The following is an 18,023-nucleotide window of genomic DNA, read 5'->3' as shown; positions in this document are numbered from 1 at the left end:
TTTCCAACACCTTGATAATAATAGAAATACCACCATACAGGTCTTTTAATTCTTAGTTAAACTCTTCATTTACACTTACTTCTTGTAAAGATTTGTGATTAATATCTGTGTAAAGTACAGAAGTTTCTGAAAACTTGAAAAGGAGCAACAAGTTCATTAATTCATTAATACGATACTTCAGAATTTTCTTATTTATACAAATGTAATTTAAAATTATAATAAAGGAGTTCTGCAACTCTTAGAAAATTCTTTAACTTGTTAACCAAAAAACGTACCTAATTTGGTTTCTTGGACAGATTTTATAAAGTATATACAAGAAACATTTTACTCTATTTATTATTCAGCTATTAACATTACCTAAAGCAGAACATATATATTATATAAGTATATTATCCTCTCTTACTACAGGCACCTTTTCCTGAGCATACCATGAGGCTATAGTCAGTTACATTCAATAGTTAAATAGGCTACGTTTTTTTCGTGGTATAAAAATGTGGCTAATATTCCAAATTTTAGCAGTATATAAGATTTAAGTTCTTATTTTTAAGCCAAACTCCTGAATTTCTCGTAACAGAAAGATTGTGAGATTTTCTCTTTAGTATACCCTCTTTAATGTTTTTACCACCCCTCCAAGAAGCACGAAATTTAATGTTATTATTTTCCAGCAAAGCATAACATTCATAGCCTTTAATCTTATTTGGTTATAGAGCCATCAAATTGAAAATCAGACCCCTCTTGCCATGCCCACCTGTTATATCCTCTCTTTCAAAAATTGCCAATAGTTCTCCCTAACTTTTAGTATGATGATATTTGCATTCAATAGACAAGTAATATTTTAGTTTATCAAATGATGTATGATATTACCTTCTTTTCTGTACAGAGAGTTACCAATTTTGATTTCAATTCAGGCTTTATTTCTGCAGGAAATAGATTGATGAGCTAAGATAAATTTTTTACAGCTCTTGTCAAATAGTTAGAAAGCTAGAAAAATTGGGATAGTCATAGAACATGATCTGTTTTTTGCATTTTATTATTCTGTGTTATTTGGTGCATTATTTGATTAAGTAAAACATTATTTAATGCAGGATTACCATTAGTATACAAATATTTTTATGATAAGGTTAGTTTAGGAAAATATATAATAATAATAATAATAATAATAAATGTTCATGGAATACCTTTGCAAGCAGTTGCTAGTAGCTTATGCATTATTTAATTCAATAGCATAAAGTGAGCTCTGTGTTCCCCCAGCAATTTACAACTTATATGGCACGAGTATTAGTTAGACATGGTTCAAAGGGAAATAAAACAATAAAATGCATGAGTTTAAAACAATTAACATAAACAAATGTAGTTTTCTGTTACAATTTCAAGTTATTTTAGAGAAAAAAAAAGAGGATAATTTAGGTTTATTTTGATGTGTGTGTTTTTTATTTTTTTGGTGGTTATGAGGTGAGTCATCTTGACCAACCTTGTACAGAGTTACAGCACATAAAATAACATACAAGATATAAAGTATTATGAAAAAAACATTTGAAATTAATTTAGGAGGTTTAAGACACCATACAAATGAAATTTGAGATTTTTTTGATAAAGAAAGTCACTTTGCATTTGGACTTGTAAGTAGAATAAAATATTTTAGTAAAGAAATATGATTCTTTGTTTTTCAAAAACTCAATGTTTACTGAAAGTCTGCAAAGCTTTTGAGATACACACACTTTAGTAAAAGTTATAGTATAGAAACCCCATGGTTACAAACTTAGTCAATTTAACCAAGCCTTTAGAAGTAGAGTGAACTGATTGTTTAATTTGGTTTTTAGGCTTTATTTCGACCTGTGGCAATGATGGTTCCAGATTATGCTCTTATAGCTGAGATTGTTTTATATTCTTGTGGATTTGTGAATGCTAGACCACTAGCAGTGAAGATTGCAGCTACATATAGACTTTGTTCAGAACAACTCTCATCGCAAAGTCACTATGATTATGGAATGAGAGCAGTAAAATCAGTTCTAATAGCAGCTGGGAATTTAAAGGTAAAACTATTTTGAATCTTTACTAGGTATGGTGTCATTTTTACAGTTACAATCTTTGAATCTATCAGTTATATTTTGATTCAGTTGAATTATGATAACAAGGATTAAATATTTAAACTTCTTAAAAGATACCTTGCCACTTCTAATGTATAGCATTTTCAATTTAGTGCTGCCTTCTATATGCACAAATGTTTGTTCATCACTATCCATGAAATTCCCATTAAAAATCCCACATCTGCGTGATATTGCTGTGCTCTTCCATTCAAGTGAGTATGTGCCAACCTTGCACCAGTAGGAGTGTGGCTCACTCTCCTTGTGCAAGTTACTCCATCTATACTTAATATTCAATCATAAAATCAAGATCAGGCAAGAAAAGGTGAATTGTAAGAGGGGAGGATGGATGGGAATTGTGAGAGAGGTATTAATATTGGAAAATGTAAAGTTTTTTTTTAATTTTATAATATATGGTGTAAATTATGAAGTTATAATTAAATATTGTAATTATTGAATAATGTTTTTAAATACTGCTTTTATAAATCTATACTAAACTGTTTTTGAAAATTTTTTTTAATGTTCAACAAATCTTGTTCAGCTAAAACAACTGATGCTTGTGTCAGAGAACAGCTGAAAAGTAAAAAAAAGTGAAAATGCTGTTTCATTCATTATGCAGTTGGGTGGGTAATCACAGTGTTATAACCTGTTGATTAAAATGTTAGTATTAACATGTTCAGTGTAATTTGTTTTCAAGTATTGTTACTCCTTTGACCTGGGAGTAGCTGAAATATCAAAAAAGAGAATGAAGATAATTAATATTTGAAATACAGTCATATAACTGTATTATAAAAACTTGAACAATTATTTTTATGAGCTTACTTAACTAGTTTAATTATTTAGTAAGTGTAAGAAGTGTTTGCATTTGTAAACAGCTGAAGTATCCAGAAGAAAGTGAAGACATACTGGTGTTAAGGTCAATTAAAGATGTCAATCTACCCAAATTTCTTTCTCATGACTTACCATTGTTTGCTGTAAGTATATTTTTATATTACTGCATTATTTATGTAATCTAGTAATATAAACTACAAACATTATGTCTCTTTAGGATGTACTGTTCTTGCACTTTTAACTATTAGCAGCTGTCTCTAATCACAGTGCTCACCTGTAGAAGCTAGTTTTGGAGAATCAGCATGGCCAGGCAAAAAGCAGAATCCCAAAATTATAGAATGATGCCCTTTTCCAATCATTACTCCCCTCAGCGTAGATTCCTGTATGTGGAGAGAGGACCTCCCAGGGAAGTTTCTGTTCTTTCAGTTTACCTCCTCTGGGATCTAAACACCAACCCACATGTTTGCCATGCTTGGATACCCGTGAAGGGGAGGAGAGGATTCTGGTGGTTGAGGGGTCCAACCCTAACACACCACTTTGGCCTTGAATTTCTGTAGACAGGCAGCCTTGAGTGAATTGGCTGCTCCACTCGGGTTAGGGTCAACCAAGTACCAGTGTTGGATGTTCTCAACAGGTGTTGTGAACATTGTATCTGATGCTGGTATTTGGGTATAGTGCTCATGAAACCCTGGCATTGCTGCAGTGTCTTTGTTTTGACATTGTAGTGCATCTCCTTGTAGGGCTCCATGGTGGGTAGGGTAAGTGGGCATTTCCTTTTTTTTAATATGGATACTCCAATTAAAAATCTTAATAAAAGAGAGAAACAACAGTCTATAGGTAAGCAACCACGTCTTGAAGATTCTGAGCAGCAATCCTCACCATCTGTACCACCTGTTGTACCTCATTTTCTTATATTGCATTCACAGACAAACTTTTAGGGTAAATGTCTCCCTTTTTCATTCAGAAGGGACTAGAGGAACTTGCTGGCTCTCCAAAGTCAGTAAAGAAGCTTCGATCTGGTGACATATTGGTGGAAACATCCACATCTCAACACAGTGAACTCCTCTTGCATTCGAAAACAATTGGGGATATACCTATTGAGGTTACACCTCATGCTACTTTGAATTCATCATGAGGAGTTATTGTTGAGAGGGTCTTGAAGAGCATCCCAGAGTCAGAGATTTTCGCTGTTTTTTTTTTACCTAAGGAGTTTCTGCAGTGAGGCATATATCCACTCCGCAAAGATGGAATTATAATGCCAACCAATGCCCTCATTCTCACATTTATGTCACTATGTCTGCCTGCCACCATCAAGGTAGGTTATCTTAATTGCAGAATATGGCCATACATTCCAAACACTCTCCAATGTTTCTAGTGTCAGCAGTTCAGTCACTCGAAGACATCATGTTGTGGCTCCTTGACGTGTGCTCGTTGCAGTGGCAAGGACCATGATGCCTACAAGTGTGAGATGGACCCTTATTGCACCAATTGCAATGCCTCTCACGTGTACTACTTTCGTCTTGCCCTAAATGGTTGGAAGCAAAAGAGGTGCAACGTTTGAAAATGATTCATATCGTTACTTATCCCGAGGCTAGCAAATTGCTGCCCACCACTTCATCTTGGACATGTGCTGCTGCACTCCATTCCACTACTACCACTTTGGAGTGCAGATGGATCTCTCTGTGCCTCCAAAAGAATTGTTTACAAAACAAATGAAAAGTCTTTTGATCTCCATGGTTAAAAAGGATTGTTGCCACACTAACTACCAGAAAATGGTCTCTCTCATAAATGACTTTTTAGACACAGATTAAAAATAGGCACCTCAGGAAACAGTCAGATGCTATAAAGTGACCACTGAGGTAATTTGTAACCACCAGATCTCAGACTTGCATAGGTAAAATAAACGTGGCACCACTTGAATCTGTTAAAAAAAAAGACAGAAAATGTAGATAATAGGCAAAGAATGTAGCAGAAAAATCCATTTGTGGTACTTAAAAGTTATGGTGGATAGTTACTTGTCCTCATAGCTATAAAACGTTCCTACACCTAAGACAGTGAGTGAGCTCATTAACTATTCATCATCTTATGAAAAACCAACATTATATATAAGCACTAAAACTTCCCACAAGCAGCACAAGGATAGACCTGGAAATCATAAAGCAAGTTCTCATCTAGCTTGCTGAAGGCAATGGATCAAAAATAGAAAGTGCTACCTACATAATATTTGTAACTGAACTCACAGGCAGTAATTCATAAAATTCTTAGTGGTTTGCTTTCCTATTAATGATAGAAACAAAAGTAATTGTGTGGTAAGATCATCACTTGTAAGTATGCACCAGACCCCCACACATGAGGGTTAATAGAGAAATTTGATAAGCTCACAAACAAAGACACTTTATCAAATCCAGCACAAGTATACTGGGAGAAATCAACTTCTTCTTCAACATTGATAAAGTGAAATTAGCAATCATAGAAGATCTTCATTAACATTCAGAAGGAATTAGTCTTCTTGAAAACAAAATACCATATGATGTGGCTTAGAAAAGCAAAAGATGGGGAATAAGTAGGATAGTATATAACCAGAAGATCAACTGGTAAAATTAGTAAAAGAAGTATTTTCTATCTTCTGCAAGAAAACTGTTTTTCACATGAGGGTTCAGTGGAGTTTTTAGAATGATTTGTTAAACATGCTTATCCTATCATCTGGGGGATGGAGCTGTTATACTGTGATGATCAATCCTACTAGTAAAGAGTACACCAGTAGTTGGCAGTGAATAGTGTTAATTAATTGCCTTCCTTCTTGTCTATTACTTCAAAATTAGCAAAAGATAGTGCAAATATCCAAATATCATTTGAATAACTTTGCAAGAAATTCAACAAGCAAATGAAACTATCTAGAACCTCAGTACAACATGAATATGATGTTTCCATGATGTCAATGACTAGAACTTATCTAAAATGTCAGTACCATGAGAATATATATTGCTTTTGTACTGTCAGTTTTTCAAATAATCTATAGCTACAGAACTACATGATTGTGTACTGTTCTTTTAATGTTGAACAATCTACCCCCACCCTTCCAAGAAATCAACTTCCACATCCATGTTAAATATGATGGTGAGTTTACCTCATTGGGCTGCAAGTGTAATTGTGAAGGCCATTCGAAGTTCTCTTGAAAATGTAATGGCTAATATGAATTTTAAAATCCCCAATGTCTTATAGATGAAGCTTTATATTCAAAGGAGCAAACTGTAAATAATTTAAGTGGAAGGCAAAGACAAACCACAATTGTATCTGACAAGAACATTATGAAATAGCCATTAAATGATCAAAGTAAAAGTGTGCAGTATGGTTCCAACAGCAAAATCATCTCACATGGGTAGCGCTGTCATCTGCAACAGGTAACATCAGATTGTTGTTAAGCTACTGTCCACATTAAAAACAAAATTGAAATAACTATAAAGAACGTTGTTTCAAGAGAGAAAATGTAGAGGATACCAAACAAGAAATGCAAAGATTAAAATAAATATGCTAGGTATGAGTGAAGTGAACTGGAGCAGGATTAATAACAGATGAATATACAGTCACATTCTTAGACAGAGATAAGCATAAAAGAAGAATTATTGTAATATTGTATCATGATAGAGCAAAATGCTTACTAGGATATTGAGCCATCTCTGACAGAATTTTACTTGTGAAATTAAAAGTCGTGCCATTCAGTATCAACATCATAGAAATTTATGTGCCAACAACAGATCAACTAGAGGAAGATCATGAAATATTTTATTCAGAACTAGAACTAGCTAAGTCTCATTGCTGATCTCAAGACATCATAATAGTACTAAGAGACATTAATGCAAAAGTTAGAAAACGTCAGGTAGATGATTGTAGGGCTATATGAATTGTGAACGAGAAATATAAAGGGGTAATTAATACACAATAGAATAAGTAAAACCCAGAAGATGATCATTGGAAATGCATGATTATTCCAGCAACATCTAAGACATCTGTGAACATGGATAAGTTCAGGAGATCATACTATAAATAAAGTTGATTACATTTTAATCAACACAAGGTTTATGCTTTAGTGCATGATATGTTTGAAATGAAAAATAAAAAAATACTAAAACAACCCAATTAGACATGGACTTATAATCTGACATAATGATAAAAGAAAAATTATAAATAGCTATTAAAACAATTTATCATGACTTGTCAAACATAGAACAAGTAGCATCTCAATGAGAACAACTGAAACTTTCAGTCACTCAGTCAGTAGAAGAAATCATTCTAGAAAAAGAGAGAAAAAACAGAAAGAAGTGGATGACAAGTGAAATACTTGATGTGATGGAAATAAGAAGATAAGCAAAGGCAAATAATGAAAAATATAATAAACTGAACAAGGAGATAAGTTCAAAGTGCAATAAGGCAAGAGAAGAAATGACTTGAAACACAGTGTGTTGAAATTGTGCTAAAATATAAACAAGACATAAAAGGCATACATGATAGGGTAAGAATTACAACTGTGAAAAAAAGGCATTGGTAAGAAAAAAATACAAATTTTAGAGAGGTGGTCAGAATATATCAAAGAACTATATGATGATGACCAGAGTGAAAAAAACAATAGTAATACGAAATACTGGAGGACCACTAATAATGAAAGAAGAAGGAAAGAAAGCAATCAAGATGATAATGAATGAAAAAGCAGCTCCATATAAAATTACATCTTAAATGATTCAATGCACAAAAGAAATTGGAATCAATATCATCACATAACTCCTGAATAAGATATATGAAAGTGATGATATACCATCTGATATACCAAAATCAATTTTTATTGTATTGCTTTAAAAAACCAAGGAACAGGTGGTTGTGAATTACACAGAGCACTAAACATTTTAGTTGCATAATCAAATTTTACTGAGAATTCTCATGGCCAAAGTCAGAGACAAAGTAAGCCCTCAAATAATAGAAGCACAGTGTGGATTTGTTGCCAGGACACAAGAAATGCCACATGTCTATTTAGAACATTAATGAAAAATACTGATTAAAATATAAAAAAGTATACGTGTGTTTTATTGATTACACTAAAGCATTTGACAGAGATTTTAAAACTTCTAGACCATCCACATATAAGTATTGATGGTAAAGACTTCAGAATCATCTGCTATCTGTATTGGGAACAAAGCTCAGCCATAAAGATAGGAAAGATACTGGCACATTTTAAGAAATTAAACAAGACAAGGATCTGCCCTTTATCTTGACCTTTTCTCAATATATAGTGAAATGATTCTCAGAGGTGTAGAAAATAAATCAAAAATTAAAATTGAAGGACATAACATCAACATCTTGATACTGTGCTAATTGCTGAAAATGAGAAAGATCTTCAAGAAATTGTAAATATAATTATTAATGAAAATAATGAAAAAAGAACTGACAATTAATTAAAAACACAAAACAAGACAGAATGTCTGGTAACCTTCAAAAAAGTAACATTACAAATTCATTGTTTCAACTATCTGGACTCATTAATAACATCAGATGGTATATAATTAAATAGAATAGGTTAAAAGGAGAATAATGCTTGCAAAGAATGCCTTTCAAAATATTAAAGCTTTAATGTCAAACAAAAATTTATCAATAGAATTAAGAAAAAATGAAACGTGTTAATGTTACATCTAGCTCATACTTATTTACTGATGTGAAACATGGACAATAACAAAGGAAGTTAAGAGAAGGCTTGAGGTAGCCAAAATGTAGCTCTTAAGTAGAATGCTAAAAATAGCATAGACTAGGAATAAGCAATTAAAAAGGATTAATACAAACCATGACAATATCCAACATCATCAAGAAAATAGGAAAGAGTTAAGCTGAGTTCAGAGGTTGTGCAATGACAATAGAAAAAATGGAGCATGTAGTAGCAAACAGCAAGACAAAAGTAAAGAGAAACAAAGAATACAAATGCTTGATGGGTTCACAAAATGGTTAGGAACCATGAATAAGAAATAGAACTCTTGAAGAACATCAGTGACAGAGAGAAATGGAAAGCCCCTCAGGCATGACACTGAAGAAGAAGAAGGTTTAATTCTGAAGTGTTTATTAGCACAGCATAGATTTGTTCTTCTAATTCTAGCCATTGTAAGCTGTCTATAATAAAGGTACAACTTATATTGTTAATCTAAAAAAAAATAAAGTTCACAATACAACTTTTTTTATTTACAGTTAGCTGGCTTTATTTGTATAGTCATATGGTTCTGTGACATTTTAACTTCTAATTCAACTAGAAGAAAATCAACATTTCTGTTTAATGTGTCATTTATATGCGTGTAAAAGATATTTATGTAAAAGTGTTTTTTAATTTCTGTGGTTATTATACTTGTGACTGTCTAATCTGTTAATGAATTTAAGAATTTTTTCCCTTTGTACTATTCAAATTAATATGTTACTTCCTTACAAAAAATTATTTTTAACAGTGTAGCTAATTTGTTTTTCTAGGGTATCACTTCTGATCTCTTTCCTGGTGTAGAACTCCCAACTCCAGACTATGAATACTTAAATGCAGCTGTACAAGAAAATTGTAAAATAGCCAACCTGCAGTTTACTGATGTTTTCTTAGAAAAAATTCAGCAGGTAATACTAAATGTAGTGAATATGATTGGTATTTTATAATCACAAATAGTAGTATTGTATGAAGTTAGATCAGGTTACATGTTAAGCTATGATTAATGTTTAGCTTATAATAGAAGTTTCATTAGATACAAAATTTCTAATTTTCTGATGTTGAAGAAAATTACTTTAAAATAAGCTGTAATGAGTTTTGAAGAGTATAAATCAATTTGTGTACATGGAAAAATAATGTGTGTGCATTTTGTATGTAAATTTTATGTAAAACTTATTATATTTGAAAAGATACTGTTTTACAAGAAGTTTCTAGGACAAGTAGCAAATTTTCAAAATAATTTTAAAAGTATGAAACAGTTCTCTAGTTAGACCTTTGGTGACAGAATAGGTTTTAGAATATGTGACAGTGAATACATGTAGTAATAGAACTTCTTTGTTACTTAAAGATGTGAATTAGTGAAAGTAGTTTCATAGTTTGATTACCACCAGCCTACATGAGTACACCAGATGGTTTTAGATTTATGAAATGAAGACTAATGTGTTTTGTTTTTGTGACTTATGTTACCTTCATCTAAAGCACTAAGATGCTAGAAAACTTATGATATGTTGAAGAAACAATTTGTAACTTAATAAAAATATACAATGTGAAGAAATGTTTTGTATTAACTGTCAAACAGAAATAGGGGAGCTCAAAACTATGAAAGCAACATATCAATTATGCGTAGAACTCACTTGTCTCTTTGCTGTGTATATATTATATAAATTTAAAATGTAAATAAATTTAGTTCATAAATTATGTCAAGAGAAACGGGAAAAACCAAGCTTTACTATTCAACCTATTAAATCAAAAGTTTAAGTATATTCTTAATGTCAAGACTTACTGATATAAAACCTGTTTCATACCACAAAAATGCAGACAAATTTGACTAAGTATATGGAGAGCTTCAAACAGATTTGAAAGTCTAGGTTCAAGTTTACTGCCAAATGATAAACTCCTTAACATTATACAGTCAATTTAGTTCTTTTGCTGCTTTTTTGTATTGCATTCTCTTTGCCATCATTTTTTATTTGATTGATTGATATGGTTGGCTATTAGTGAGTTTGCCAGACTCTCTATAATTCGTTGGTTTTGGCTACTAGAAAGGGATGTTATTTTCTTCTTATATTTGTAATACTTCTTGGTTGATAGAAGTATTTGTCTTTTATTATTGACAAAGGCCTTGAAGTGACGTAATCTTGATATTGCCCCCAAACTATGATGGTTAATTGTCAGATGGTTAGTTTGTTAAGTAGCAAATTGTATTTTTGCCTTATCTTGATAGCTTGTGATATCCCTCTTTCCTAGCTACCCTGTTCTGGTGAGCTGCTGTTTATGCAGCCTTCTGGAGAAAAAGTTGTTAAACCTTCTGTGATTTGGAACACCCACTATGCTTCTTTCTGTTAAGCTTCTAGTTCTCTCTACTGCTTCATGGCAAGTACTCATAAAAACCATTGAAATAGCATGCTTTTTGATTGAAGGATCCATCACTCATGTGATTAACTGTTTCTGTTTGTGCATTCTTAAGTGTGCTATAATACTGTCAACAGGTTCCTCTTCATGTATATTAATTTTAGTTAGGTTTCGTTTGTATCATGATCCATCCATCACAGTTTGTAGTCTTCTGGAATTTTTGTAGAAAGTACTGTATATCCTTTGTTAAGTTCCCCTAAAAATGGTTGTGAGTGACTCTTGGCTCTCTTTTAAGCCCTACTAGATCCTCTGTTCTTTCTGACTGTGTGTTCAAAGTTGTTCTAAATGTTTCTTCAGCACAAAATAAAGTTCTTTTCTAAATTGTTTTATCATTCACTCTCTTATTTTCTAATAGGTCACTGGTTGTTTCAGATTTTCAAAAAATCTTCAGAAACATGACCAAGCTCTAGTTTTAGTGTTACATCTGTCAAGAGAAAAAGGGTGGGGTGACATGCATGCAGCTTATCAATTTTATGGCACACATGTCATCCTTTACTTTAAATGCATGCTTTAAATAATGTGTCAAAGTTAATTCCATCATTTGTATAGATGTACATGTATGTTTTTCTAATTAATAAAAATAAATATTTACAACTTTATTTTATTGTTGACCATTTTTTTATTAATCAGCAAGTCATTATTTTGTCTGCCTGTATCTATTGAGTTTCTCATATTCCTGCAGATAGTTGTGAATTAATGTTATGGCAAAGCCTTAGTCATTTTTTTTTTTCTAACATCAGCTTCATTTGAGTTAGGTGCAGTATGCCACATAGTCTTTTCTACAGTTGCTTCTTATGCAAGTTTAACAAATAGTGAAAGGAATCTACATTTTGTGAATACTTTCATGAGCTTTGGGATTGATTTCATAATGATAATAGTTTGCGTTTTCTGCCTTTTCCTTGATAAAATTGACAAACAGCTATATTACCCTTTAACACTGAATTTATACTTCATCTTAGTATAACACACATTAAGAGTACAATATGCTAGGACTTCTGTGAATGTCATCTCTTAATCACTTTTTCAAAGTCCATGTATTTGTCACACTTCCTGATTTGTGAGAGTTTGTGGACAGTTTCAGTTTCATGCAGTTCCTTGTGACTGTGCTGTGACAAATTACTTTTGTCCATCTTGTTAATACAAATTTTGCTGAAAATGATCTTAAAAAAGTTATTTATTTTGTTAAACTCTAAAATGATAGTAGCTACAAAAGATAGTTCATGTACAATCTGGCCAAAGCAAAATAGTAAGAACATTTTTTAAAATTATAATTATAAACTACCTTGTTTTATCCTTTACAAAAGGATTGGATGCAATGGTTTGATTTGGCAATCTTAGCCTTCTCATTTTCAAGCTGCTTTAACTTCCATTTAACAAATGATGTGATACATTACCAACACTTATGATTATTTATGAAACAAAAAACACAATACATTGCTGTCAAAGCAAATTTTTATTATTACAGTTAGCACATACTTCGACATCTTGGAAATAAAGTAACCAGATGCTACAGGGGATTAGACTTTTGATGCAGTTGATGTCTTTAATTCCACTTTCACAACATGTGATCACATTTAAATTTTAGTTTAGTTTTTTTCTCATTTCATCAGTCTTCTTCTCAAAATATTTGATTATAGATGTCATTCTTGGTCAGTTCTTTCTGACTGTTATTTCCTGGCCAGCACAAAAGTAGTTTTCTCAGCTGTTTTGGCTCAATACATTCTTTTTATTCTGGATCAATTTCAATAATCTACATTTTGGGTGTATTATTTTCAATTTTTTTGTTTCTCACCATTTTCCATCTTTATTTTCCATTGGATAGAGATGATATTCTCTGTCCAGTACATGCTGGGGATTGCTTCAGAACAGGACAGTGGTGTTCTGGTGCTAATGATGAAATTTCATCCACTATGTATAATTGGAGTAAACTGTCACAATTTTAGTTCATCCCTTTGATTTGGACCCCTCATGCTACCCCCATGTGGAGGTCATTTCCTAGTGGCTGGATTTTGGATTTAGAGCTGAATCAGTCAACATAGTCTTCACAAAAGTATTACTGGTTTCTCTATTTCCCCACACTCTTGATCCTCTCCATGTTGTGGATCACAATAGAAATACTTACAAATTAATATGAGTCCTACTATGATGTTATCCCTCAATAATATTATTATACAAAGGATGTTATTGTGCTAAGAACAGTTTCTGTCCATTTGGTTTTGAGTGAAATGGTTTACATTACAAAGACATCTTTACAGTACTGAAAGTCAGGTTTCCTGTTTGGTCAGTTAATTTCTCTCTTTGCTAACGTGTGTAAAATTCATTGATTGTGAGGTACAGGACCCTCTCCAGTCTTCCACCTATTCAATGTAGAATTCTAGCTAGTGAGCAGAGGTAATGTACCATATTAGAAGTTAACATTTTCCTTTACTGAAAATATATTTCTCAGAGGTACTTACCTCTTCTCCACTGAAAACCAGTGCTTCCATATTCTGCCAAAACTTCAAAGCAATATTTCAATAAGATCAAATAGAGAGAGTCGCATGCATTGGGAGAATGTGACACACTCTTATTGGTGGAGGTTTGTCACATGTAGATTTGCATGAAAGATGCATTTGAATCAGTCAGTTGTAAGGTATGTGGGAGCTCAAGGTTCGTATCATGTGAAAAAAAAAACCTTATTGTACATAGAGGTCAGCACTGAATGAGAATATCTATTTATGTAAGAAATATCAGAAATATATTTTCATTATAGGAAAATTATAATATCTGGAATTAACTTGGCTGTTATCACAAACTTTAAGTTTAGTGATTTATTTTACTCTGTCAGCTTTCAAGATTTAAACTATAACTTTTAGTGGATTATACTAAAGGTGTTAATAGTTTTATAGAGTCTTTGGTCTTTCATTGTCTGCCCAACTGTTGAGTTCTGGCATTGAATGAAATAGTTTTTGAGCAGGGATTTGTGGGAGACAAAAAGTAGGTCTCAAATGCTATTTTTGCACATCTCTTATTTTGAGGGCACTCACTTGACTCATAGTCTGAGAGTTGTGGGTTTGAATCCCCATCACACCAAACATGCTCATCCTTTCAGCCATGGGGGCATTATTATGTGATGGTCAATTCTACTGTTCATTGGTAAAAGAGTAGCCCAAGAGTTGGCAGTGGGTAGTGATGACTAGTTGCCTTCCTTCCAGCCTGACTTTGCTAAATCGGGGTTGGCTAGCATAAACAGCCCTCAAGTAGCTTTTATGAAATTCAAAACAAACAAACAAACAAACTCTTATTTTGAATTCAAAATATTAAGATTAATATAAATGTAGAAAATATATATATATAGAAATAAGCAGTTCACTTGAATTTTACTGAAAATTTCTATGCTTTGCCAACTTTTGGCATCTAAACCACAACCTCCAAAACCATGTTGAAGCAGACTGGCAGCACAAAAGTTATTTAGAGCTATATAAATGGAATAAACAGTACATGATTAAATGAAATTGCCAACATTCTAATGTTATTTGACATTTTTTTCATGAAAACATCTAATGTTTGAGTTGTAGCTTGAAGCTTCTTAACATGCTCACTCCAGTTTTAGTGTCTTACATTCAAAAATTTATTAAACTGCTTTTGGTTTATGTTATACCACTTAGTATAGCGTAAATTCTTAGCTAATAATCCATATTTTAATAATATATAAGTTTTAAATTATAAAAGGCAATATTAAAAAAAAAACAAATTTCCTCTAGGGTGGCACATTTTCTCTAGGCATATTTTCTGCTATATAATTTCTACCAATTCTTGAAAAAGTATGAAATTAAACATAAATTGCTTACTATAAAACTGTCATTGCTCGGACAAACCATAGTTTTGTAGTCTTCAATTTCATTTGCTTAAAAAGCTATTGAATAAGATATCATGCCCCACTGCCACATCCACATCTCACATCTTCTCTTTCAGAATTTGTTAATAGTTCTCTCTTACATTTAATTATATATTACCTATAACTAACAGAAAGTCAAGGTTTTCATTTACAAAATGACATATTGTATTGCATTGTGTTTTGAACAGATATACATATATTTCACTCAGAGTACAACCTTTGTTCCCATAGGAAGCTTAGCAGTTAGCTTGGATATGTTTGTAGCAGCTGTTCCACTGTATTGGCATATTCAAAGAATTCTTGTAAAGTACTATTAACCCTCCTTATGACAATATAGCAACAAAATGTTTAAATTAATCAGACAGTGAAGCCCAGTAACCATCCACTCTAAAGTAAAAAAATATTATTAATCTTTCTTATTACTCCAACTTTACATCTATCATTATAGATGTTGCATGTTTAAATGTGTATTAACTTACAATAAATCAGATAATATACTTAAATGCTAAGCATGTCAACTGTGATGCCATATTCCACTGTATTGGCATATTCAAAGAATTCTTGTAAAGTGCTATTAACCCACCTTATGACATTATAGCAACAAAATGTTTAAATTAATCAGACAGTGAAGCCCAGTAACCATCCACTTTAAAGTACAAAAATAAATACTTAAATTCTTGGTCATAACCTTTTTTATATTTCTAGTTTGTTCTTTAACATGTAGTGTATAAGTCTCTAGGATGACAATTGTTTGAAATAGTTTGGCCCATTGATTCTGATTCGCTGTATAGAGTATGGTCTACCACTGGCCCTTGAATATGAAGGTACCATGTATGGAGTATGGCTTGTAAAAATTATGCATGCACTTAGAGCAGCCACAATCAGCGATTAATGTCTTCAAACCTATTGATTAATTAAAATATTATTCCTATAACTTGTTTAATAGATAGTAGTTTTTTTATATATTTTGATTATTGCATTGTGTTGTCCAAGGTTTTTAACATATATTTTGAATTTTGATATTTTGGTTTATGACATGGAAATTGTACAATATGATCATATGGCTTAATTGCTGTTAATCTATACATTTTGAACTTTATCACAAAAATAACCTCTAAATGTATAAGAGGATGGTTATACAACACATTATGGATTTTTAACTTAAATTTTTATGATAAGATAACTTATATAAATATAACAGAATATAGATTTAAAATTTAATTTTAGCTTTCCATTTATCGTTTTAGTTTTTATCTTAGAGTATACAAGATTCTAATTATGCAATTCATGATTTAATTATGAACATTAAAATAACTTATAGATCTATGAGATGATGATTGTACGACATGGATTTATGATAGTTGGTTTACCTTTTGGTGGAAAAACAAGTGCTTATCGTGTTTTAGCATCTGCTCTAGGTGACCTTCATGATAAAGTGAGTACTTGGAATTAGAATAAGTACTCTTTATTACTAGATACCTGTGTTCATCAGACAGCAAACATTCGTGTTTTTGTTAGTGTACAATATATTTTATTTAATATCAAATAAAATGATAGTATGATTTTTTTCAAGCAGTTTGACCTAAATTTAAAGGATATTTTGTTGTTAAATGTTTATATATTCTTATAATATTTTTAGTCAAGCTATTGAGTAAGCAATGAGATATTTTGGTTTTGTATTTAAAAAGTTAAATACATTTAAACTTGCATCATCTTTCTTGTCATTAAAGCTTAAATTTATAATTCATAAAACATAAATTTTAAATTTTGATTAAAATTTATGAATTTGTTTTGAGAGATAAGCATTAAAATATTGTTTTATGTAAAATTATAATTTGACAATAGTGTCAACTTGGAAATTTTATTCCTTACATTATAATTTTCAAGAAACACCTATTTCTTACTTATAACTTTAGGGCTTAATGGATGAAAATAAAGTTCAAATAACAGTTATAAATCCAAAAGCCATTACAATGGGCCAGCTGTATGGACAGTTTGACCCTGTGTCTCATGAATGGTCAGATGGTGTATTGGCTGTCAGCTACCGAGCATTTTCTGTATCACTGGTCAGTTTTAAGTATTATTTTGCTACTTATATAAAGTACATACATTAATATTTTAGTACTATCAGGTCCAACTATGATTACACCTGCTGGAAGTTTTGTATTACTGTAATGTTCTTACTATAATGCTTTGTATTTGCAACAAACCAACAGTTATGTAGCACATAGCATCAAAAATCTATAACAAAAATCAATAAAATGTGTATTATATCAATGAAGAGAAAAGGTTTGAGCTATTTCCATATGAGACTCAGAGTTTTTTAATTATAAACATTATCATTTACATACACTAACTAACTTTAAATTTGTTATGGCCTGTCAGAGTATCAGTTGTATAATGTTTTGAGTAATGAGCTTAATTCACATTTCATTTATTGCTTATTTCAATGTCAGTCCATATCTATTCTGCAGAAAATTTACATAAGATGAAACCCAAGAAAATCTTGAAAATAAGAGTAGGTAAAAAAAAAAAAAAAGATTTTCAATTACTTAACCTTTGTTAAACTATTCAAAATATCACTCTCTATTTCAGAAACTTCAAAATCTATAAAAATATTCCAGCTACAATCTGAGATATCAGACCTAATTATCACCTGGAATAACATGATCTTCAATACAGAAAGTTTAGTACATAATAAAATAATTTTGGAGCCTCATTATTACATTACTGTCCATATCATCACATCTGGTCATACTCTATCTGAAAACCATATATTTTGACACTAGCCTTGCAGCACAATTTCCATTAGTAAAGGCTTTATCATAAGGTTGTTATGTCCAAATCAAACCACTCCTCTAGCAGTAAGATTCTGCACTTTTCTTACTATAGCTTGAGTATGATTTTTGCAGGTCTCTTTCTTTGGATAGTCATGTTTTTCTAATTAATCCACATTCCTTTGTTTTCCAAAGCCATTAACTACAAGAAATATCATTTTCTTGGAAATTCTAAATTACTGATCACACCTTTGAATAGTGGGATTGACTGTAACATTATAACGCCCCCAAGGCTGAAAGGGCGAACATGTTTGGCGTGACGA

The 18,023-nt window shown here is 31.7% G+C and overlaps 1 protein-coding gene across 1 annotated transcript in view; it reads left to right on the top strand.

Annotated features, from left to right (window-relative positions):
• Positions 1 to 18,023, top strand: part of LOC143222234 (dynein axonemal heavy chain 7-like) — a 243,208-nt gene that overhangs the window by 29,481 nt on the left and 195,704 nt on the right. The window contains 5 exon segments of the mRNA XM_076448457.1: positions 1,821 to 2,033; positions 2,960 to 3,058; positions 9,411 to 9,545; positions 16,245 to 16,358; positions 16,840 to 16,989. Of these exon segments, the coding sequence (XP_076304572.1) occupies positions 1,821 to 2,033; positions 2,960 to 3,058; positions 9,411 to 9,545; positions 16,245 to 16,358; positions 16,840 to 16,989 (711 nt within the window).

This window comes from Tachypleus tridentatus, chromosome 8, assembly GCF_004210375.1.
Source record: "Tachypleus tridentatus isolate NWPU-2018 chromosome 8, ASM421037v1, whole genome shotgun sequence".
NCBI classification, from domain to species: Eukaryota; Metazoa; Arthropoda; class Merostomata; order Xiphosura; family Limulidae; genus Tachypleus; species Tachypleus tridentatus.
The sequence above is the reverse complement of the archived record's forward strand: the minus strand, read 5'-3'. Positions and strand labels throughout refer to the sequence as shown.